At 43.0% G+C, this 23,717-nt stretch overlaps 9 protein-coding genes across 9 annotated transcripts; 3 read left to right on the top strand and 6 right to left on the bottom strand.

The window, feature by feature from the left end:
* Positions 1 to 1,185: 1,185 nt before the first annotated feature.
* Positions 1,186 to 2,583, bottom strand: EAF01_002437 (uncharacterized protein; the record flags this gene model as incomplete). The annotated part of the gene is made up of 1 exon (XM_038910689.1): positions 1,186 to 2,583. One exon carries the CDS (start codon positions 2,581 to 2,583, stop codon positions 1,186 to 1,188), a length of 1,398 nt encoding a protein of 465 aa, XP_038773611.1.
* A 358-nt stretch (positions 2,584 to 2,941) lies between these two features.
* EAF01_002436 (uncharacterized protein) lies at positions 2,942 to 3,395 on the top strand (the record flags this gene model as incomplete). The annotated part of the gene is made up of 4 exons (XM_038910688.1): positions 2,942 to 3,003; positions 3,041 to 3,176; positions 3,229 to 3,309; positions 3,351 to 3,395. 4 exons carry the CDS (start codon positions 2,942 to 2,944, stop codon positions 3,393 to 3,395), a joined length of 324 nt encoding a protein of 107 aa, XP_038773610.1.
* Positions 3,396 to 4,126: 731 nt separating this feature from the next.
* Positions 4,127 to 6,956, bottom strand: EAF01_002435 (uncharacterized protein; the record flags this gene model as incomplete). The annotated part of the gene is made up of 5 exons (XM_038910687.1): positions 4,127 to 4,780; positions 4,838 to 5,044; positions 5,181 to 5,608; positions 5,658 to 5,871; positions 5,937 to 6,956. The coding sequence occupies 5 exons, from the start codon at positions 6,954 to 6,956 to the stop codon at positions 4,127 to 4,129; spliced, it is 2,523 nt and encodes an 840-aa protein (XP_038773609.1).
* A 2,102-nt stretch (positions 6,957 to 9,058) lies between these two features.
* EAF01_002434 (uncharacterized protein) lies at positions 9,059 to 9,616 on the top strand (the record flags this gene model as incomplete). Its single annotated transcript, XM_038910686.1, has 1 exon — positions 9,059 to 9,616. One exon carries the CDS (start codon positions 9,059 to 9,061, stop codon positions 9,614 to 9,616), a length of 558 nt encoding a protein of 185 aa, XP_038773608.1.
* A 592-nt stretch (positions 9,617 to 10,208) lies between these two features.
* On the bottom strand, positions 10,209 to 11,702 carry EAF01_002433 (uncharacterized protein; the record flags this gene model as incomplete). Its single annotated transcript, XM_038910685.1, has 1 exon — positions 10,209 to 11,702. The coding sequence occupies one exon, from the start codon at positions 11,700 to 11,702 to the stop codon at positions 10,209 to 10,211; it is 1,494 nt and encodes a 497-aa protein (XP_038773607.1).
* A 630-nt stretch (positions 11,703 to 12,332) lies between these two features.
* On the bottom strand, positions 12,333 to 15,584 carry EAF01_002432 (uncharacterized protein; the record flags this gene model as incomplete). The annotated part of the gene is made up of 6 exons (XM_038910684.1): positions 12,333 to 12,509; positions 12,561 to 14,969; positions 15,024 to 15,059; positions 15,111 to 15,137; positions 15,191 to 15,336; positions 15,494 to 15,584. 6 exons carry the CDS (start codon positions 15,582 to 15,584, stop codon positions 12,333 to 12,335), a joined length of 2,886 nt encoding a protein of 961 aa, XP_038773606.1.
* A 339-nt stretch (positions 15,585 to 15,923) lies between these two features.
* EAF01_002431 (uncharacterized protein) lies at positions 15,924 to 16,687 on the top strand (the record flags this gene model as incomplete). The annotated part of the gene is made up of 2 exons (XM_038910683.1): positions 15,924 to 16,011; positions 16,083 to 16,687. 2 exons carry the CDS (start codon positions 15,924 to 15,926, stop codon positions 16,685 to 16,687), a joined length of 693 nt encoding a protein of 230 aa, XP_038773605.1.
* Positions 16,688 to 16,894: 207 nt separating this feature from the next.
* EAF01_002430 (uncharacterized protein) lies at positions 16,895 to 18,054 on the bottom strand (the record flags this gene model as incomplete). The annotated part of the gene is made up of 3 exons (XM_038910682.1): positions 17,460 to 18,054; positions 17,276 to 17,404; positions 16,895 to 17,224 (listed from the first exon to the last, which is right to left on the bottom strand). The coding sequence occupies exons 1-3, from the start codon at positions 17,571 to 17,573 to the stop codon at positions 16,895 to 16,897; spliced, it is 573 nt and encodes a 190-aa protein (XP_038773604.1). The 5' UTR covers positions 17,574 to 18,054.
* Positions 18,055 to 18,487: 433 nt separating this feature from the next.
* On the bottom strand, positions 18,488 to 23,408 carry EAF01_002429 (uncharacterized protein; the record flags this gene model as incomplete). Its single annotated transcript, XM_038910681.1, has 3 exons — positions 18,488 to 22,539; positions 22,594 to 23,032; positions 23,079 to 23,408. 3 exons carry the CDS (start codon positions 23,406 to 23,408, stop codon positions 18,488 to 18,490), a joined length of 4,821 nt encoding a protein of 1,606 aa, XP_038773603.1.
* Positions 23,409 to 23,717: the final 309 nt, after the last annotated feature.

Here is a 23,717-nt window from a genome sequence, read left to right as displayed (position 1 = left end):
TACGCATATGACTGCACGCGTCAAAACTCTTCCAACTTTTAAGAAGCACACAAAAGATCTCGATATCAAAGACGCGCGTCTATCAACCAGGTATGACGTATTAGTCACATACTGAGAATACGATGGCATTATAGAACCTCTGAATATTCAATGCAATTACACCTGCACCCCCACACTTTCAAAGTCTTGATCTCGTTCTATTATCTCCTTTCCAAACTGCTCGGTTCATCCTTCTCACCTTCTTCTCTTTCGATATTCGTTGCTTTGAAATGAAACTTTGTCGACAGAAGGAGGCCATCGACGTAATTTTGTATGATTAATAAGAGAAATTAAGCGAAACCACTCGTCGATTCAAACTTGTATAGACAAAACTTCAAGTGCTCAATAGTTTAGACTAGCAGGATAGATTCAACTTCTAATGTCTAACAGCAGGCCGATACGCGAAATCATTTCAACATCTCAAAGCACTTGGTTATTATACGATTGGGCCTAGAGCTCTAGAGAATCTAATCAACAGACCGTAGTTTGATTTGTGTGAAACTCTGGTACTATGGATCTGAATAGTCATTATGAAGTGATTTGTGTATTAGTTGAGGTCCTGTAGCTATTTCAATAATTGCTCTGAACCCATCCGAAATCACTGATAGAGTGAGCAATAATGAGTTCTGAAAAAGGAACAGCCATTCCTTAGTGGGGTTGAGCAAAACGGAGAGTTCGCACCCTTCACTGTATTCACAAATGAGTGCTTGGTAGTCGATATTTAGCTTCTCTTGGAGGAATAGAAAGGATTTAGAAAGCATTTTTCTAGGATACCACTGTTCCAAGCATCTTGACATCCGCTGCAAACAAATTCAAACATCTCTGGACCTCCTTTCCCAGCTCAGTGAATAGTAAGTCAACTACCCCACTTTCCGACCACCCCCTGTTTCCGACCACCTAAAAAATTCATATTATCTACACTTAAAACTTTAATAACTCAATAACTATTGAACTTCAATGAAATCGCCTGTAGAATCACTTTCTATAGCACTAGAGCTATCATCTACCTCATCTTCACGATCTCCAGCTTCAATTTGTGTACGCCTTATAGCTCTAATCCCTGCGAACTTCGAATTTGGAGATACCACAACCTTTCGCCTTTTTCTAGGTAATGCTTCATCTAATTGATATTCTAGCTTTCTAATCTTATTCTCTGCCTCTAAGAGTTTCATAATCCTTAGCATCGAATCCTTTTATAATCTTGCGAAATAGTAATCTTCGTGTTGGCAAATCGATCTCCTTCTCTTGAATCATTATATCTCTATATTTTCTGATATCGGCTCCTTTTTGAGGGGTTTTCCATTGAATAAACGATGAATATATATTCCATTGAAGAATAGGATCATCATCAGATTCAGGATTAAGTGATAAAACCTCTCTATTGCTATTTTCAAGCAAAAGTCGACTCATAAGAGGTTTAGCCATATTTTTGGGCCAAAGACCACTAGCTTGCCACCCAGACTTGATATTTTGAATAGTTAAACCTTCTATTCTAGCCTTCTGATAGCAAGAAAGGAAATTGCGCTTTCCAATTGGTGAGGAATCGGATAATAGACTTAATTTATTAAGTTCGATTCGATATGCACTTTTTAGGGGTGAGAACACAGATAAATCGAGTGGTTGTAGTACGTGTGACGTATGTGGTGGGAGAAATAAGAGATATATGTTGTTATTAAAGCATTCTAACATAAATGCTGTAGTTTCATGGCTTCCGTGTCCGTCCAAAATGAGGAGTCTTGAATTTTCCGGCTGAATAGGGGTAGTTTGAGGGATATAGATCTTTTTCAGCCATTCTAAAGCTGTAGCATCTGTAGTCCATCCATTTTCTGTAGCGGTAAAGTTCCAACCCTTGAATAGAGTCAAATCTGTTGGAAACCATTGTTGTTGAACTGATTTTCCCTTATATATTACAAGGGGAGTAATGCTTTTTCCATTGGCTGAAATGCATTCTATAAAAGAGGTCCAAATTCGAGATCCAGGTTGCTTTTTTTGAATAAATCTTCGATCAGTGCTTCCTACTACTAGTCCATTAAGACCCTGACCCTCCATTATACCTGCTTCATCCATATTCCATCTGTTGGCCGGCTTAATAGCCTTGATTTCAGGGATTGCGAGGTTCCGGAACCACTTCTTAATAATATCAGATGTAGCACCTGAAACTCGTGCAGAATCGATTTGATGTTGCTTCTTAGTTCCAATATTAGGATGCCTTCGAAAAAAGCTATGTATCCATTTCTTTCCAAGTGAGGGATCCTCCCCTCGTACAATAAGGAGGTGCTCTGCCATCTCTCTGATTTGACGATGTGTAGGGCTAGTACCAAGAGCTTCCTGTACTAATATCCATTCTGCTAGTCGATTCTCCTGAATTGGAGATAACTTTTGAAGTATTTGGGCGCCTTTTTGATGCGAAACTCCACCATATATTCGATCGTGAAGTGTGGTACGTGGAACACCATAATCCAAGCTAGCTCTTCGTATGCTTGCTCCATTTGTAATCGCTCTAAGAGCCTCTGCGATATCTTCTTCGGTATATCTATTCTTCATATCACAATTATAATAATATCAAAATTTCAAATCAATTGATTAAAGCATTGTTGAGTTATTCAAAGTATAAATTTTATAATTACTCAAAGCGGTGTGGTTTTTGAGGTGGTCGAAAAGAGGGGGTGGTCGGAAAGTGGGGTAGTTGACTTATGAGTGCTATATTTAACTAATGGTATTAGATCACCACGCCATCCCCCCATGCTCCCCCCATTTTCCCCTTTTAATCCAGTGCTAATGAGGTCAAATGACAGTAAAAATACAATCTTCGGTCTCCTCATTATATAGTTCATCAAACCCCCAATCTAATATCTGTATCAAAGATACTGCTTCGTCCAGCCTAAATTCAGTATCCAAAAAGATGTACTTTCAACGAACCCGACTTGCTCATACTGTTCTTTTCCCCTTCCCAGTCAACTTTAGGTATAGCTTTGTGGTATGAAAACCTGACCTAGCATAGAGGATCAGAGCATGGAAACAGCTCGAAAACTAGTTCCACGGGTCAGATCACAAGCAGCGTACAAACTGACGAAGCTTTTTCCTGCTTTTCGGCCGACCACTTCGAGGTCACATTATCATACAACTCTCTCTCCAAAGTGAGTACGTGGCCACATATTTAACAGAGATCCACCACTTTCAAGAACACAGTCAACTTTCAGGATTGGCAAGCAGAATAAGAATATTGTCAGTGAACAAGAAGAAGGAAGTCGGGACCACTCAGAAAAGCAAGTAAAATGTTGTCTAGAGGGATCATACATACTAATGAACAGAAACGCTTGCCTATATCAGACTTTGAACGAACTCCGAAGAAGTAGGCAGGGTTTTCATATTTGCCTATCAAGGTGTGTACATTTACTATAGTTTCGCTCTCTTAGAACGGTCTTAGCAGGATAAATCAGAGGGGAATTTCTGATAATGATGAGATATTATAAAGTTGTCATTCTTTAGAAAAGAACGTGATTCAAGACTAATTTCATGTAAAAAGTTGACGACAGCAAGGTCAAAGAAAGTTAGGAAAGATTCAAGTTTAGCGAATGAGGAAACAATGACGAAGACTAACCTATTACAAACACCTAGAAGCAAAACTGAGTTTTCATAATGTTGATTCAAATCCACTGAAAACTATTCACACGAAGAGGAGATTTGTCCAATGCGGTAAATATTATCCCCTCGTCTCCAGCGTATATCACAAGAGATGCGTCCTCTAAAAGTAGCTATCTAAAGACATCATCCTAATATGTGGATGTAAGATTACATGAAGACGACCTTTGGTAGACATCCCATACTTATGAGTTTGAAATTTAACCTCTTCAAAGATCATAAAGTGACTCCCCATCAATACTGTATATCCAAACCCTATGTTGCCCAATCGATCCACTCCTATGTATGCGTGAATATGAATTCATTATCCAATGCATATAGATGCATAAAACGCCATTGCCTCTGAGCCCAACTAATGCAAATCATCGCTCTCATGTAATCATTTATTATTCGAATCTCAATGAAAAGATCATAACCTGTGACGAAGAATGCAATCAAAAAGGGGTTACCACCAATTTCCCACGCCACCCAAGGTATTTGCATCCGGCCCTTCTTGGCCCGCTTGACTTTGGAAATCCGTCGCCAAATCATTCCAGCCAACCCAACCAGGATCGCCATCAATGGCATTCATGTCAAGATCTAATAAGGCATTGTCATCCATCAACCAAGATATTTGAGTCTGGCCTTGTAATTGTTGTTGCTGTTGCTGCATTTGAAGTTGAAACTGTATCTGCTCGGGCGATAGCATACCCATCCCTACTACCTGTGAAGGAACGTCCATGCCAAAATCATTATTGAGGTTCTGTTGTTGCTCCCTATAGATTGATGTTTGTCCCGCTTCCAATATCGGTACGTTGGTAGCATCATTCGCTAAGGTTTGAGCTCTGCGTATGGCGACAGGACAATCGTGAGGGGCTCCCTCCCAATGATCTTCATCGTTTCCTTCTTCCATCGAGTGTATATTTTCTTCTCGCTTTCTCCGAGCTCTTGCCATGAGTTTTCGCATGGGTTGCCAAAACATACCGCGTTTGCTGCTACCGACAGCAGAACTCCAATCATCAAATGCACTGTCAATAGCTTGCCAAGCTCGCTCCACGAGTGGAGAATTCTTGCGAACAGAGAGTTCGCCAAGAATAAAAGCAATAGCGTGCCATTGTACCTGTAGTTATGGCGGTCAGTAGTGTTTAGAGTACCACGACGTCTAATATATACATACATAAGTGCGGAATAGCCAGCCCCATTTTTTGGTAGAAGCTTCCGTCTCCAAGATTCTTGAATACTCGATAATCTCGATAGATGACTTGAGAAGACGGTCCTTGGTGTGTGGGGATAAACATTGAGGCCTACCAGGTTGGATCAATGGGTGGTAAATTATCAACGACATCTTAGCAAATATGAGACGTGCCACTGTACCCGCTACCCACTACCGTTTTAAAGATTAGTAAATAAGCAACGCAATGAGAGGATGCGTGTATACGCGAGGTATGCGAAGCATGTATCACATTTTCTTTGTAGATCTGAATAATCAAGGTAAGGCACGAATAAAAACTTCTGCTTACATAGAGAGGGCCTGCATTCTCACAGTATTTGAGATATTTTTCTTCCATTCGAATCGCAGTCTCTTTGATCAATTCTTCTTTCTCTTCGAGTGTAAGTTTTGTTGGATTTCCTATGGGACAAGGACCACGACCGGGTGGAGTGTATTGAAGGCGTTTTGATAAAGCACATATCTCAAACCTTACAAGAACGAATGTCATATCTGAAACTCCTTCTCGGGGTTGTGGCGGTTCTTTTGCGTCTGGATCTAGATCTTCGTCATTTATCGAAAGTGGAAATCTGGTATCAAATGTATGATCAAATATTGAAGGGTCAGAACCATGGTCCTCAGACGCCCTCACGTCCAGGACACAGATTTGCCACCAAAGCCGTCTCCTCATTTCCGTATTATAGGGGGATAACCCAAACTTCTCCCCGTCACGATGCAATCCTGAGCTTGTTAGATATTTAGCTTGAGAATCGCTTACACAAGAACTCACCAAGCGATTGGCCAATTCTCATAACAAGTCCAGTTAAGGACCACACAAATCGAGTATCGTCATGTCTACGAACGCAAGTCAAGAATAATACGAATGCTTGAACAGTCATAATTTCGTTTGTATTAAGGAAACCTGCCCTGGCAAGAGCTTGCTCGGTACCAAATCGGTACTTTCTTAGTAAGGCATCTTTCTCAACTCCAAAGTTGGTTGCAACCTTATTAATGTTAGTCATAGCTAGCGTAGAAGTGGTGCATATAGGAGCGAATTAGAAATACAAACCTCTTCATCTGACATAGAAGTGATAGTTGCAAAATATATAGAGAACATCAAGGCTTCTGTGCTCTTACTTATAGTGTCTAGATTGTGTTGAACCTCTTTAATAATTTTCGCTGTCGTAGGCACATGGAGAAGCTTGACCAATGGCATCACATTCTCCAGAAATGTTGACCAGTAGAAAGGTATTTGAGAAGGTAAAGGATGTAAAGCCTTCATGTTAACGTCGGCAGAGCTATAACCCATCACAAAACTCTGATGATCTGGATGGGTGGCGGAAGATGGAGCTGGAACCGGGGAATCTCCATCGGTATCCTCTTCATCCTCATCGAACATGGCCCGAAGCTCTGCTATCTCTTGAGATAATTCTGCCCAGAACGGATTTGATACATATTGACTCTTTCCGGAATCTAATACCAGACGTCCTATTCCTTCTTCCATAGTAAATGCAGTTTTCGGAGCTGCAAGTCCCATGTTGAAAGATCTCGTGGCCCATTGTCGTTTCGTGCCCTTTTCCTCGTCCATTTCATTCACCCCATTCGTTATAGTTCTCGCAGTTCCACCAGGAGACTCGCTGCTCAATTCAACATTGTTGTGCGGGGAGGAATGGCCGCTTGATGGGGAAGCCTTTGGATTTTCCGCCTCCACTTGTCCGCTGAGTTCTTCCACCACTCCTTCCAATCTCCTTAGCCTCTTTAGAAGTTCCGCTTCTCGATCACTGATAGGCTTCCCTCCGGCCCTGGGGCGTCTAGGCGCTCTACCCGGTGCTGGAAATACGCATGGTGATTGCGCCTTGGTACAATTCGAGCAAGGCACCTTTTTGTCGCATTTAACCTTTCGTCTGCGACATGTAACACATGAACGCGCATTCAGTCCAGTAGGAACTGCAGTAGGAGCCGATGTTGATGGCCTCCGAACATCATCGGGGTTGCTAGGTGGGACAGTAGGGGGAATTGATAACGCTGAGGGGTACGTTGAATTTGGTGGGATAGCTATTGCCTGCTGGTTTTGATAGTCTGCGAACATGACGCTTTTGTTGGCGATCACTAGAGCACTTTCATCCGGTAGATCCAAGCTACAGGATTTAGAAAGTGCTTGGTCCAAAGAGATTGAAAGAGTGGATAGAATTATTTGGAATATTACCAATCGAATGTATGTTGATGTTCGAAGACTGTGCGGCCGACTCTGAAGATGTCATTGTTTAGGGGTGTTTGCTTTGATGCTGTCAGGCTTGACCGTTTATTTTGCAAGAATCATTAGTGAATATCAATTAAATCTAGTTATCTCTTTTGACTTCAATTCCTTTCCTCGAACCAATGTTAAGGGATATTGTGTAGTAAGCTCAACAAGTGATTATTATCAGACTGATTTTTTCTTATTTCTATTACTAACTCCAAGGATTAGGTACCTAGATATCATACTTATTACTCCGAACTATGTTTTCTGAAGTAGTTCGGAGGTGTGTAGTCTGATAGAACATTGATGAACATTGATGAATAAAGTCGAAGGTTAATTCACGACTTGCTTTGACTTTAACAATTAGGGACAAGTGTCAAAACCCCTTAAACCTTATAATACATGATTTCTAACACGTATTTAGTGATAGTCTATATATCGTTCTCTTCAGGAAAACCAGTCTAGAGGAGTCAACAATTCATACTGAGAAGTCTCGAATTTTAATTGAGGATGACAAAGAGTTCATTGGCTGGCAAGCTGTGGTCGAACTAGGGCTTGAAAATAATGTACATGTCATACATTCTTCTACTTTGATCGTCCGTAGTTTATAGGTGCTTCGCTGTCATGAAAGGGGAGGAATTTCGAGCGCGATTCCATACACTGTCTGCGGCTCATATCATTGCATGATGGGACCTTCATTCGCCCGCTATTGGAGTTCTATGGCTTGGAGAGATGGTTTATCTGGACTATGCGTTTTGAAGAAGCATATATATTGAAATGCACCCCATACATTCAAGTAAAAAGGACAGATGGCCGAGTGGTTATGGCGTGTGACTCAAGCTCAACAGCTTAGTTGAATTAATCAACTAGCATTCTCATGGGCTTAGCCCGCGGGGGTTCGAATCCCCCTCTGTTCATTGACTTTTTGCAATTTTTTTTTCTTTTCATAAAAGATGGTTAATTCTGGGGTGCATGGGGGCGGGGCTGGTGAGTCTACTCTTTTTATTTTGCATGCGTGAGGGTTTGATTGAGCAAATGGAACGCGACTCAGGAAAGAGAAGAAGAAAATGGCACAAGGGCGTTACTACTAGCTCACTCTAAACTCGTGCTAGTGATTTATTGAAGGTAGCAGACTCGGTAGAACATTGTCTATTTTGGCTGAAATCACAAGTACCGAGAGGGTAAAGGGGCATTTCAGCCGTACTCTTTCAATAGCACGTGTTGTCTGCATATAGTAAGATGCACTTTGATCCTAATCACTTTTGTTTTACTTGAAAAGGTATCTTCATTTTATGAAATACATACATGAAACCTCCATTCTTATATCTTTTCCGAGAAAGCCGGTCAATAGACTTGCTTGGCAAAGAGGAAAGAGGGAAAAGGAAGATTATCATATCTAATTCAAAGGAGTAACTTTCAATGCTAATACCCAATTCTAGCCCATCTAGCATTCAACAGTCCATACATTTCCAACTCAATCACTTCCCCTCCATCTTCCATGCGATCTCTACAAATCTTCTCAATCTCTCCACATGGTCCATTTACGCGTGTTTATTGTGGACACAGCGTGGAGACAAGAATCAAACCCGAGCTTGCACAGCCCTAGGTATACATTATGCTCACCCCCAGACAATAATATCCCTGCGACTGATGCCCTGATTCTCGAAATTCCAATCACATCGAAACACCAAATTCGATCAGCAATAAACAGGAAGATCAATGCCATGCCTAGATCCCCGCTTTCTCGCATTGTTGTCGCACCACTCGCTCATAGTTTCCATCCCATCTCATGCACAAAGTCAAACGGTTCTAATATAAGACCAAAACAAGAAACCAAATAATATATCTAATACCAACTACTGCTCCTCGAAACTCGAAACAATTCTCAAATATTTCTTTTCCTCCGTTACCTAATCTCTCCAAAAGCACTCTCTCAAGATATCATAAAAATCATGAATTTCCCTCCAAAGCACAACCCCTATCTCGATCCTACTAACAAAAAACACCGCGATTATACCCGCCTGGACGTATCTCACTCTCCAGACAACGTCCCAGACACCCCTTTCAACTCACCCACCGCAATGTCTCTCTCAAACTCTGAATCCTCAAGTCCAAACTTCAATCCCTTTTCTCTAAATCAACTCATCATGAATGGAGATGAACCATCCTCCTCGTCATCACTACATCAATCACGAAACTTCACACCCACATCCGCACCATCAGATTGGCGTCCCGAATCTCGAGATCGTGCTGGCTCAACAGGTTCAGAAAGATCGGGCATTGTCAGCAACAGTAGAAAATGCCACTGTGGAAGCGGAGGAATGCAAAAAAGACACGATGGTGAAGAATCCGGTCCTGGGTTTGGAAGTTATAGCGACAGTCGCTGTGAGCAGTGCATCGTAGAAGACGAGGATGTGGAGAGGGGAAGATGTAGGACGAGGACGAATTCAAGTAACTCGAGAGATAAGACGAGTTGTTCCAGGGAAAGGAAAAGGAGAATGGATCTTTAATGTATGTGTGGTTAGAGGGATATCAAGAGGACAGTCTTGGAAAGGATCTACCAACCAAAAGTTTATTTGGTTTTCGTGTATGTTTCTGGCGTTTCTTGACATCCAATACACGTTTGAATCTTCGCACTTGAACTCAACACCAAGTTCGAATCTTGGAAAACAAGGTTGGGGAGGAATCTTACCGGTTGGGCCAAAATTTTACTTTTCATCCGAAGACTTACTTACGTACTCTGTCGTCCCTTGAACGTCGGTCAATCAGACTTCATCCTATATTTCAAACAAATTCAAATTCAGAACTCACTCTGCACAACCTCGAAATCTAGACACTTCGATGTTATTTGTGACTGTGTCTTAAAATTATCTCTGTCGGGTGTTTATGGCGCTTCATGGCAATTATATCAAATACACACTGATGAAGAATTCGTCTCCAATTCGGTATTTGACACAAATCAGGTAAAATTTATTTAATGATTAACTTAAGGTTTTCCTATGGACGCATCAACCTTAGACAGTCAACCTTAAGACTATATCATCACATTCCATATTTGGAACCAACGGTACTGATGTACATTTGACTTTATCGATAATTTCTCTAAAGGGCGTCCAAATCGCCTGCCAAAATACGTGTCAAGGTCGTGTGTGAATTGACTCCGTACCGCATTTCATGTATGGAATAGAAGGCTCGCGGCTTCTTCCCTCCTGCCTGGATATCTACCAGCAAGATACCATCCGGTGTCATACATCTACTGTGATATCCGAGTTTCCTTATATAAACCATGTCATTTGCCTTGCACGACAGGTGTTCCATCACCATTGGCAACAGTTGATCGTTTGTGTCCTCAGAAACTTGTCCTGCAACTTCGAAAGCATCCCCGTGATCCATCACATCAGTAGTTTCTGAGATGCCATATATATAAATCGGAATCTTTAGAGGAGCATGGACTTGATTCCGTTCCTTCGTTTCTACCGAGAAATAGAAATAGCCTTTGTACATATTACCAATGTTGTTGCCTCTGGCCCTACACAAAAATACTACCTTTTTTCCGGTGGAGCAAATTTGGTTTAACAGAGGTTGGATCCCAATACGATCCGCGATCTCTGATACTCTTTTGTTATATATTGACATTAGGTCTTCACGGATACTGCAAATCCGATGCAAGTCGCAGCCCAGGTATTGAAGAAGCTGGGTGAGTCGATTCTCGAAACGATACTCGAACGTTCTCTGGGCCATCGAAGAGTCTTGTTTTTGCATATCAGTCAACGTCGAATATTTCAATTTAATGTCAGATATAGGAAATGCCGGCCACAGTCGGCCGATGGCAATATGTACGTCATTGAGAGCTTCCAGAGTGAGAATTGAGACACGATGTTCCAGGTCTCTGCTCCAACGAAAAAAGAAGTAGCTGCGTGAAAGAAGACGATCTCGAAAAGCAGATACCGAATCACTTTCTGTGCCATTTTCTATAAATTCGGTACTGCCTAAGTGCGATTCAGACAACCGGGGTGTGTCTTCACCCAACACATCATTGTGGGGGAAAGCCTGGGCTTCAAATGCGTTTGGCACAATATCTTGTTGAGGGTTTTCGACTTCAGACATGGCCGACATCTCAAAGTTTTGCATTGAGGCGGAGGAGAAATCAGTGAGCATTTGTGGATGACTTTGTACTGAGAATTGAGATTGAGTCTCGAAAGAAATCATGACATCAAGACCAATGGAACCTTGCAATCGAGGCAATGGCTGCGATTGGGGCATCGATTGGAGTTGAGACGACTGGATTAGATGCAATGAATATGGATGTGGCGTTAGGTATTGAGACGGGACTTGTTGTTGCACAAATGTTTGCAACTGATGCAGCTGTTGATATTCAAGAGAATTGTGCTGACCAAAATTTTCCAGCACTTCCTCAAATGGTTGCTGTTGTTGGAAGGATTCTAGCAATTGAGGCGGCGATGATTGATGAGGTGGTTCTGAGTGACTATTTTGAGAAGGCGAGTTATTCGGCGGTATATAGACTGGTGGAAAGCCTGTGTAGTTGTTTTGAGCATTGCCATGTTCGTCGTAAGAGTTACTATATTGATCGTGCATTATTGCGAGTTGCAAATACTACAAGCAAAGGGAGAAGCAAACAATTAGTTAAATGTATATGGATTTCTGAGCAGTGAGGATGTCTCGAAAACTAGAAGTGTTTATATTGGCTAGACTAGCTGTGCAGAATTGGCGGGAGCTGGTTTAGAGCAGTTACTGTGAATTCGAAATTGGAAGGCATGCTTGGACGCCTACTTGATAGTTGCCCTTTCTCTTTTCGGTTTTGAGGTTGAGAGTTATATATAACCATCTTTTCCATATCCTAGATCAATACCTGAAATCTCGATACTTGACATGGGTATTGAAAAGAAGCAAAGCAAATGCTTTCGTGATTTAAAACGCAACGGAAGCTGAATGACAGACCACATGAAATCAAATTACAGCTGCTCATTTGAAAGAGAAACCACAAAAATCACAGAAATGACATAGTATAAGGAGTGTCACGAACAACTGGTAGGTTGAAATCGAACCTAGTGACTTACCCACACCTCGCCATTGATCAACTAATCGAGATTTATGCTCAAATTTTAATATTTACTTGAGACAAGCCACGGCAAGTCAAACTGACGTCTAAATGTTGAAAAGGTAGCTTCTGCTCTAAGATAATCCTCTAGGGCCGGGGTATAATTCTCAAAGCTTCAATTTCTCGGCAAACCATTTCTCGGCAACAGCAACCGCATCCTCAATTTTATCAGGGTTGGTACCTTGACCAGTACGGGTTGGCTCCTTGCCACCGGATCGACCTCCTACAACCTCCGAGACTGCTGCGGCCCATTGCTCGGCACTCACGCCCTTGGAAGCAGCGTCCTATGCAGTGTTAATGACTTTTTGGAGGTAAAACAGAGGTTTTGCACTTACTGTACCAACATATACACCGTGCACAACAGCACCTTCACTAGCACTACCCCCGAAAAGATAAACTGTCTTGTCCTTTGCCTTGGACTTGAAATGGTTCATGACATCAGCAATAGCCTTGGAATTTGCAGAGATTGGCAATTGTGCGATATATGCGGTGCTGTCTTTATTCTTTGAATCAGCAAAATAAGCAGTAACAGTATCCAGAGCAGTCTTGGATTCGGCCTTCTGCTTCTTCTTTTGTTCATCAAGAACATCCTTCTGAACCTTGGTGAATTTCTTCTTTAGTTCCTCCTTAGCAAGTACCGAAATAGTGAGGTGGTTTAAGTCATTTTGTGTTGCCTTGACCTCTTGCTCCTTCTCGACGCCGTGAGGCATAGCATCCAAGGCAGTGATACGTTTGCCGAATTCCAAGGCAATTCTTTGTACCTCATGCGCGGCATCACCAGTATAAGCGATGATTCTTCGGATTCCTTTAGCAATACCGCTTTCCTCGACAATAACGAGGTCCTTAATAATGCCGGTTTGGTCGACATGAGTTCCACCGCAGAACTCAACACTGACCTTTCGCCATTCTGGATTCTTAGGCTCGGCGAGCAGAACGTCAACTTCGACACCAACAGAGACCACTCGAACGGGGTTTGGGTATGTTTCGCCGAAGACAGCACGTACGCCTTCAATACCCTTTGCGATATCAAGATCAACGTCTTTCGAGTAAATCTTGCAATTTTGCTTAATATAAGAGTTTGCAGAATCTTCAATCTTCTTGAGTTCAGGTAGTGTGACTTGAGCTTTGTGCGAGAAATCAAATCGTAGTTTCTCTTGGTCAACAAGTGATCCCTTTTGGTTGATATCTTCACCCAAGTGCTCCCTCAATGCATGATTGAGGATGTGGGTACCGGTATGGTTATTGCGGATAGGTTGTCTCCTTAATTCGTCGTATTCGCAAATAACTTCGTCACCAGCCTTGAAGTGTCCATAGTCCATGTAACCATTGTGAACAATGTATCCACCATATGCTTGAGTATCAAGGACTTTGAATTCCGCAACACCATCAATTATGATTTTTCCGGTATCGAAAACTTGCCCACCCTGTTCAGCGTAGAAATTTGTCTTATCTAAAAGAATACCAAATGGTTTATCATTAGGCAAATCTGCAGTGTTCTTAAGGAAACTCTTGCCATCGTAAATGAGTTGAATCTTGCCAGTTGAATCGCCCTTTGAGAACTTAGCATCATCATTGGGTCGAGGAATACCCATGTTGTCCAGCTCGGCAATTTGATGAACATCCAATTTGGCGAAAGTGTGGGCAGCTTCCTTAACGGATTTACTGGCCTCCCTCGCCTTCTCTTTTGCAATCTCGATTTCTCCTTCATCCGTCTCAAGACCACGCTCTTCCGCCATGATCTTGGTCAAGTCCTCTGGGAAACCAAAGGTGTCGTATAACCTCCATACATCTGCACCAGAAAGCTTCTTGGTGTTCGTCTTGATAGCTTGAGCGGCATATTTCTCGAACATCTTCTCTCCACGATCTAATGTTCTAGCGAAAGCCTCTTCCTCTTCATCTAAGATTTCCTTCACATCTTGTTGCTTTTTCACAATTTCGGGGAATTGCTCGCCCATTTGTTCAACAAGAGCTGGCAGGATCTTGGAGAAAAAGCTGCCAATTTCGGCATTGAAGTATTTTCGAGCATAACGAGATCCTCTTCTCAAGACCCGGCGTACAACATAACCACGTCCCTCGTTGTTGGGAACACCTCCATCTGAAATGGCGAAAGTAAGTAAGCGAATATGGTCAGCAACAACACGATAAGCAGTATCGATCCCATCAGTATCATCCTTTCCGTATTTGTCGGTATAAGGTCTGGCATTTGTGACCTCTTGAATCTTGGCAAATAATGGCGAGAACACATCTGTGTCATAATTCGATGATTTATCTTGCAATACCGAAACTAAACGTTCGTAACCCATACCAGTATCAATGTGCTTAGCTGGTAGAGTCTTCAAGGATCTATCCTTCTGGCGATCGAATTGGATAAATACGATGTTCCAGATCTCCAATACGTTAGGGTCATCTTGATTAACAAGGTGAGCAGCATTGCGCCCTCCTCCTATTCTGTCGTAATGGATTTCACTACAAGGTCCACATGGTCCTGTCTCTCCCATTTCCCAGAAATTATCTTTCATGTTTCCTGTCAAGATATGATCTTCCTTGACTCCCGCCTTCAACCATAAGTTCTTGGCCTCTGTGTCCGCTGGTACATTATTCTCTGCATCTCCTTCGAAATATGTGACGTATAAGCGATCTGGGTCTAACCCGTAGACCTTTGTGAGTAACTCCCATGCCATTCCAATAGCATCTGTCTTGAAGTAGTCGCCAAACGACCAATTTCCCAACATCTCGAAGAAGGTCTATGACTCACATGTTAAAGCTGTCAAATGTAGCATATCAAAGTGTCAACTTACATGATGATAACTATCTTTTCCAACATCATCGAGATCCTATAAACTATTAGATCGTGTATTTTCCAGCTCGGAGTCATATAGCCCTACGTTATGTTTTCCTCCAGCACGAATACACTGCAACTCTGTTAGCGCATCCCTACGATAATAGCAGCAACACAATCATCTACCTTTTGGGTATCCACTGCTCTCTTTAGTTGTGCCATATCGTCGGTCTTGCCCACCGTGCCGAGGAAAATCGGCTTGAACTGGTTCATACCAGCATTCGTAAAGAGGAGAGTGGGATCATTGTGAGGGACCACAGAAGATGATGGTACTGCATTTTGTTAGGAAAATGGCTTGATTAGACGTTTCAAACAGTCGCAGACAGGTTCCATGGCTGCAGAAGAAGTACAGTCCCATTCAGAGGAAAATCGTGGTTGGAAATCCCCAGAGAACCCCCCTTTACCAAAAAGAATTACCCCGCAACTTACCAACAGAATGAGCGTTCTTCTCAAAAAAGCTCAAGAATTGTTTCCTGACCACCGGGGCCGTCCATTTAGTGGTATCTTGAGGGCTCGCCATAATTCTCGACGTCCCAGAAAATTTGCGATACAAGGTTGTGTTGTGAGAACTTATCGAGGTGGTGCGCGAGTTGAACAAAGAAAGTCGCGTCGTCTCCGGTTCGTAGAATATTCTCGAGCAGTGACTCAGTGGACCTGGAACTCTTGCGACGTTCAGATTCAATCTTCCACGCAACGCATTCATTCGCTCAATTCTTTAAGAAGATAAATTTCCCTAGAAAAGAAAGATTTTCAATTGACAACTACTTTTCTGTTCATACAGATTGAGATTTATTTTATCGTGCACACATTAAGTAACAGAAAAGAAGCTTTGTGGTCAGGGGAGGTATGGGTCGTTAGGATGGATCAAGCGACAGGTATTAGGAAGAGAAAGGCGGAAACACAAGATAATGAACGACTCTCCAAACGGATGAGCTTGCTCAATCTTGGTAAATATCCTACAATTATTTATACTATCTCTTTATAATTGCACGAGATTCACAAGCTAACAATATTCCAGAGCGCAATGGCCAGAAACTCTACGTTCCAGTTGAGCAACCCACCTTAAGCTTAGATCTACCGACCACCAGCACGACATTTACTACCAGCAATCATAAACCCATAAAACCGAAAAGAAGACAACAGCAAGATGCCGATGATGTAATGCAATTAGACGATTCCAAACACAAAGTCTACATCTACGATCTCGACGACGAGCTATCAGATAGTGACGCCTCCGATGATGGACGGCTAATATTTCTCCCCGACATATCCAAACATCTGCGAGAAACACGGATACCACCCCACATCCTCGCAAACAAAGATGGACAGTTGGCCGGTATGAATAATCAGCTCATCTTATACGATACAGCTGTTCCGAGGAATCATAATGTGCCCGAGGAACAAGATTTGGTGCGAAAGGCATTCCTAGAGGCGAGGGAGAAGGCTAGAGCTAAGTGGGATGAGAAGGCAAGGCTGGAGGAGAGAGGGGCAGAGGGAACATTGGGTGAAGTTATACAACAAGATCGTGCCTATACAAATAGTATGATTGGAGGGGATACTGACGTAGAAGATATGAGTGTGGAAGCTATAGAAGATGATCCTGATGCTATGGACCTTGGATAGTGTCCAATGCTTCACTTAGTGGTGTGTAAGACTATGTAATGGGTAATAATATATTTTGAATTTCAGCATCTTCTATTGTTCTATTCCGGATAGTACGTTTATTTACAATGATTTCTCATGCAAGCTGATCCCTCTTCAATTTCAATCTCTTCGCCAGCCATATTAAGCATACCCAAACACTAACATTCATTAAACATCTCTTTACGACTAACCTCGAAATGGATTATTGCCTGCCCCAGTATTGTTTGTTTGGAGATTTGGAGGAGGTCCCGGAGGTGCCTCATAACCGGGAGCAGACTCCCCACCATCATCGGCTGGACGTCTTGTTGGTTCTGATCTCCATTGCGACGGATCGACTTTAGTCGCTCCAGCAGGTGGTTGATACGTGGGTGGTAATGGCGCGTTCGGATCGTACATTGGCGGTGGCATAGGGTGCATACCATATTGTCCCCCTGCCACTGGAAATTGATTGTAGTACACGTTGGAGGTCTGGTAGGCTGGGTCATATTGTGCTCGTTGTTGTCTGTTTAACATCCACTACTCATTGTTAGCATTGTCCTTTCGCAAACTCTGATCACGGCTCCTTACCCTATGATATGCCAATGGTTTCAAGCCCTTTCTTAATCTTCGCTTCGCATGCCAATATCCGATAATAATCCACAGCATGAAAATGGTGAACAGCCCCCAGAAGACTGACCATCTGATTATTTGTCCCGTCTGTTGAACATCGTTAGTATGTAGCACAACTTTCTACTTCAAACAGCAAACAAACCTTGGTGAGCCAAAAAGGAACTTCATCACTTTCAAAACATCTACCAAATCTATCACATTCGACTGTAGTCTCGTTGGCCGCCCGCTCCATGATTATTGACAAGTCGCCGTCCATTTTTGCGATTAATATCCCAGCTATCTCGTCCTCGAAATCACAGTATATGAAATGGTATCGTTTAATGATATCTCCCGTCCGTTCGCTGTCGTTTGATTGTAAGAATTGATTTGAACAAAGTATCAAAACCAAGACTCAGGACTTCCTGCTCCAGAGAAGTACTCCAGAAGTAGCCAAATCCACCGAGGCGGTGCTTGGGTCTCTTCTACACGGTAATCTCAATACCCGGCTTTCGAGTTTCATGCGGTGTTACAGGAGCGTATCCAAACACCAAGACTTCGTTTGAGAGCTAGGGTATTTATTTAATGAATATTGATTGCGACTCGCAAGTTGCTTTTCAATCACGACTGCAGAGTAAGTAGGAATTGTGAGACAAGAAAAGTTGGATACGTCGCAAGCACGAAAGATGTCCATACGAGAACCTTATACTAACAACCTCACATATATTTGGTGGCTTGGAATACGGCCAGGGATCCTTCGATCTATGGTCTCACCTGCTAATTTCCATACAAAAATACCTCAGTGATCATCCTTTCTGTCAAAATCAAGAACATGATTCGTTTCTTGCGGATTAGTCATCTAAATTAGCTTCAGGTACCGATGCACTAGTTGCAGCGTGGCTAGAAATATAAAAGTGTGGCTGGTTCGGAAATTCTGTATGTTTCCGGACCGCGATGGAGAATACGAAGCAAAATGCTTGAAGATTTTTGAGTTGAGTGAAGTCAAAGAGCTTCGCATCAACAGCGGTTTGCTTCATGAATTCTGTTTGCTCTACGGACTCATGATACGGCGTTTGTATGGGAGAACTTTGTTGCGATGAAATTGTGGACGTCACAGGCAAAACTAAGATTTGGGAAGGATATGCGAATCAACTAAAATATTACACGACAAATACCATTACTATATTCCTATTACTACCCATCTATAGGACACGTGAATTCCCTTCCATCATGAATTCCATGCTTTGTCGAATTATCGTCGGTTTGTATTGCCTCCAAACAAGCCCGATGATAAATATGTCTACAAGCAAACACCACTAGTGGTCCTAACTCCTGCTGACCCTTGTCATTATTATCATCATTGCCACCCCGTTGACGATTCGATTCGTCTCGAGGCCCTGCTGCCGATTCCTCATCCATGCTCTTTCTTTTACCTTTGCCATTCCTATTCCCACTACTATCCTCATCAAACTTTGGTAAACTATCACTTCTAGCTGGAGCTACCCCCTTTCCTCGTTCAGGAACACCCCCACTCAAAAGCGTTCGTCTTTTCTGTCGCTCCTGTTCTTCCAGCTCTTGTCGTGCTTCCCACTGAGAAAATACATCACCCGAAACACCAGGCCCCCATGCCTTTCGACCACAACCTTCACAAGTGGAGCCTCGTGGTCTCCATCCTCTTTGACGAAGATTGGTAACAGACTGCACATTGACGAAGAGATCTTTGTCGAGTAATCGATTCGCCAAGCTCAGAATGCTCTCCTCATAAGCATATGCTGAGAACACTGAAGCAAGTACGGCGCGCAAATCACTTAAATTGGGAGACGAAATTGATGCCTTCGTCAAGAATGCTCGTAAGATACGCAAGAAAGACAAATTTTCACCGAAGGATGTCGGCGTTGATGTCGAGGTTAGAAGAGCTGTAAAAGTTCGCTGGACAAGAGTACGAAGTTGAGTGGTGAACTTCTCACGATCCACTTCATCTGACGTTGATGCTTTTGCGTCCTCCAGGCCTGGAGACAGTGTGCGGGTAATTTGTACCGCAATATCTATAAGATCTAACCAAAGCACCTCTTCGGGAAGAAGTTCAGATTTTCCGGAAGACTTCCTTTTATTCAGGGTTCCGTTTGTATGGTTTGATTGCGTCGATGTTTGACTTTGACATAACCAAATTCCCACATTGATATATTTCTGGAGCGCAGTGAGAGCATTTTCCACGGCTTCGCTTGCATTCATGGATCCCGTAGCGTCAGTCGATGCGAATAGAATGCCTGTCAGAGTAGCCTCTAATATCCTTAGATGTTCTATTAGTCGATCCATACCAGCTCTGATTTGACCTTCGCGAGCCATCAAAACCACAGCAGCATCGACAACGCCACTCTCTTCCATAAAAGGTAAGACTTTCTTAAGCCGGAGATCGGATGATTGCACCAATTCAACATAATCCACCACATGTTGAGCGTCATATTTGCACATAAGCTGAACATATTGCTCGGTGAATTCACTAGGGAGTGAGCGTTTGGGGCTTTCTTCTTGTCCAGTTGCTGTTTCCATAATACTGTGCAAATAAATATACTGTACCTCTGAAAGTTCGGGAAGAGAGGCCAACATCTTTTCGTGGAGAGTAGGAGAATAGTTCTGGATCGTCAAGGCAGCCTTTTTAGCATCTAGTCCAACCAGATCACTTGCATTCTTCTCAATAACTTCATATACCTCTCGAACCTGTCGCTTGGTTAATCCAGAACGAGGTCGTAGGCAGTCAGCTATACAATCAAATATCTTTTCTCGGTCCTCGGGATCATCAAAGTATGCCTGAATGAGTTGGCTATATTGTTTGTCTGATTTGTATATGCTTTTTAGAACTCGATAAAAACCTGCCTTTTGAAATAAAGGCATTAATGAGGCTAGATCAGTTGGGTGGTATACTGAAAGTAGGTATTCTGCACTGAGTTGAGCATCATCTGCAAGATCCTCACCTGGATAATTACACAGGCCTGTCAAGACTTTGTGTAAGGATGTCCCAGAGAGCAATAAATACTGAGGAAACTTCGGTAAATTCCGAGCGATGAACATGTCCAAATAGATAGTATCTTCTGATGCAAATTCGTTGGCATTCATCACCTCTAGGAGTATCGTGACGATATATTGCCTGTTGACTGAGAGGCCAAATACATGCTCCTCCGACATATCACGATTTGAGCCACCATTGACAGCACGATCTGGCGTATCATTAAGAAAAGAGTCCTCGAATGCCTCGTTCAAAGCACTGAGAAAGCTTGGTGCGTCAAACTTGAGAACCATTCTTAAGTAAGGAAAAGAAGGCTCGATCTCTTCGTTCGGTTTAGTTAAGAATGGTTTAGTACTTCCTTTTGGCCAAGAAATTGTTTTTCCAGAGAAGAGAAACCAGTAGAGCTCAGCTTTAGCGTCCATAGCTTCTTGATCCTCGAGTTGATCGCCCGTAGGGTAAACTCGGCCTGTAAACGTATATGACATGTATGGAAACATCTTCAATGCATTGACGCCAAAAATGGGATCTTCCATCACGTTCCCATCGTGGAATGATTCTCCATTTTGAACCAGAGGCACTAATAATGTGAGAAGATCAATGAGCGGGGTTATGTAATCGTGTAATGCTTGGTTCCAGACGTAAATAAGGGCGTCGTAAAGATTGTGTTGTTTGCAGAGGGTAGTGACTTCGTCGATATCTAATGTTGCCGTTTCCATTTGGCAAATCATCTCTTCCAAGCGACTTTCGAAGCCTTTGCTAACGAAGTAGGAAACCATAGATTTGACCACAGTAGGTGGTATTGGGGTAAGGCGTTGGTCCAAAATATACTGTTCTAGAACCTCGAGGAAAATACCCTCCGAACCTCCATCCTCGTACCATTCAAAAGCCTCATCAAAGAGGAAATCAATATCGTTGATGCTAAGAGATGCTTCGAAGCAAGCTTCAGCCAATTGCTTGAGGTGGTCATCTGTAGCAGCCGGGTATCTTTGTCGCTGACCGAAAGCAAATTTGAGAGAAGCAGTCATAATCTCGACCAATTTGTCTTGTACCATAGAATGTCGTAATGTAGTATCCTCCGGTAGCCCAATGGTCAACTTATCTGCATCACCAGTATAATAAGATGTCGCCAATTGAATGGCACCAATGTAATCACCATCTTCCATCAATGCGATCAGTCGGTCTGCCCAATTTGATAGTGTTCCTATTGATACATCATTGAAGCCAAGGAGAAACATTCGACTCTTGTAAGCTTTAAAGCTCATATAAAATGCATCTGCAACAACGCCATGCATAGATGGATCCTCTTCGTCCAATTGCTCCACCAAGGTATGCAGCTGTTCGGAAAACAAATCCTGGTGAAAGATATGTTTATGTACCAAATCGAATGCTTCAGTCATTCGCATACTTACGTCTTCCAAAATTATCAGGCGTTGTGTAATCGTCAATACTGTGAGAACGGATCGACTAAGCCACTGAACAGCAACAATAGCCTCTTCCGCTCTCCAGCGACTACGAGGTTTGAAGGATAGACTAGGTGGTTTATCTTTGTTGTCAGATGGTGTTTCTTCCACATCCAGCACAGTCAAGATATTGGACCAACAATATACCAACTTGACTTTAGAACTCTGGCTACCATCTTCAGGATCTGGAACCTTCAGTTTTACAGCAGGAAACCATGCTAGGCAACCGCTCATAGCGCTGTGGGCAGCAACCTCTTTTGGCCGAGCAGCTTTGTGTTGCGTTTGGGCGATTGGAGTCGTGGATACAATTACGAGTAGATAAGGGGTCAACATGGCAGTCAAACCTAGAGTATCAGTTCCTTTTTCTACATTTCCAAGCGGGAGAGGCGAAAAAGCCAAGACCGTGCTTGGTTTTCGAGGCTTCCCAGAAGTCCCGATATCGTTGGGATATCGACCGAGTATCCTAGTGGTTCGGACTGTTCGTCCAACGGCACCCATACCTCTTGTTGCAAGGTGCGAAAAAGCCATTCCACGATCATCTGCCGACACAAGTGCCGTGTGTCTAGTGCCCAAGAATCCCAGATGTCGAATCGCAATGTTTGGAGCATGGCCATCGGCACTGCGGTTCGCTAATTGGAAGGGTTCAAGCGACGGAATATGGAGAAATGGGCGGGCTGGTCTTGCGGTTTCCCACGTGAAAATACTACCATTGGCATGACCACCAGCAACCACAAGGTGATCAGCAGATATGGCAATAGACGTTACAGCGCCAGATTCAACAGCTAGGGTGGTCAGTTATTGAGCTGAAACACAAACATTGAGTCTTGGATGCTTACCTTTAGTACCCGGTCCAATTATAGATTTGAGATTTTGATGGTAGTCGAAAATTAAAATTACTCCTTTCGATGTGCCTAGCACTATAGATGCAGAAACTGCTATACATGTTGTTGTACCAAAATTACGCTTGCCAGCTTCAGAAAATGCTTGCCCGCTAAGTTTCTTCAATTTCGTCCACCGCACAACCTCCCAAGGTGGAGACGGTGTATCTGTATCTCCTGCATCTTGTAGCATCTGGCTATTAATTGAAACCTGCCGCGAATGCGGTCTCATGAATCCAGGCGAACTGGAGCGAGGAACATTTAAGGATGATATGGAAAGACGTGAGGAGAACCGGCGGTCGAATGGTCGAAATGATGGAGTAGGGCTATCGAGGCCCGGCCTTGATGCGACTGATGGTAATATACCACTCCCAGCATGGGAAGACAGCATGGAGCCCTACCAAATATTAGTAATCTTCTATTGCCTTCATAACTTATCCTACCTGGACAGAGGGAGAATCGTCTGGAATAGATAAGACTGAGTCTATAGGACTACTGATCCTCCTCCGAGGTGCTCCCACAGATCCATCCTCGGATGCATTCTCAAAATCTTGAGGCTGCTTGTACTTTGTACCATTCCCCAACTTCTGCGGCGTCAAGGTGCCCTCATCTCTCTCTTCTTGTAGCAGCTCAGAAATTCGACCTCCACCCAAATGCTCTACATCTTCTGCGTCGACCTCCTGTGATGTATCCGCGAATCCATTTCCGATAACATCGTGTTCATCAACCGTATCTTCCTCCGCACCAGTACTGTTTTCCGAAGGAGGGGTCATCGAGACTACCTACTCTGGCGCATCATTCCACAGCTTAAGTTGTTTGCGCCGCAGTCCGTGGACTCTCGCAGACCTGGTTTCTCAGACCAACATTTAGTAAAAAATCAATCTTACAAGCGTCGTAATTTGATCCTTTGCGAAACGTTATCGTGGTTGTGTTGAATGGGCTGGTGAGCTCTAAGGTGGTGTTTGAAACCCTATGTAATAGCTTCAAGCTTGTGATAGGACAAGTCGCTTACAACCGGCGACAATTAATTTACTGCACTCGCGACGTTTAATCTCTAATACAAAGTCAAGCATTCACAGGAC

The sequence above is a fragment of the Botrytis porri genome, assembly GCF_014898465.1.
Source record: "Botrytis porri strain MUCL 3234 chromosome Unknown BPOR_003, whole genome shotgun sequence".
NCBI lineage: Eukaryota > Fungi > Ascomycota > Leotiomycetes > Helotiales > Sclerotiniaceae > Botrytis > Botrytis porri.
This window is presented reverse-complemented; position numbering and strand designations above follow the sequence as displayed.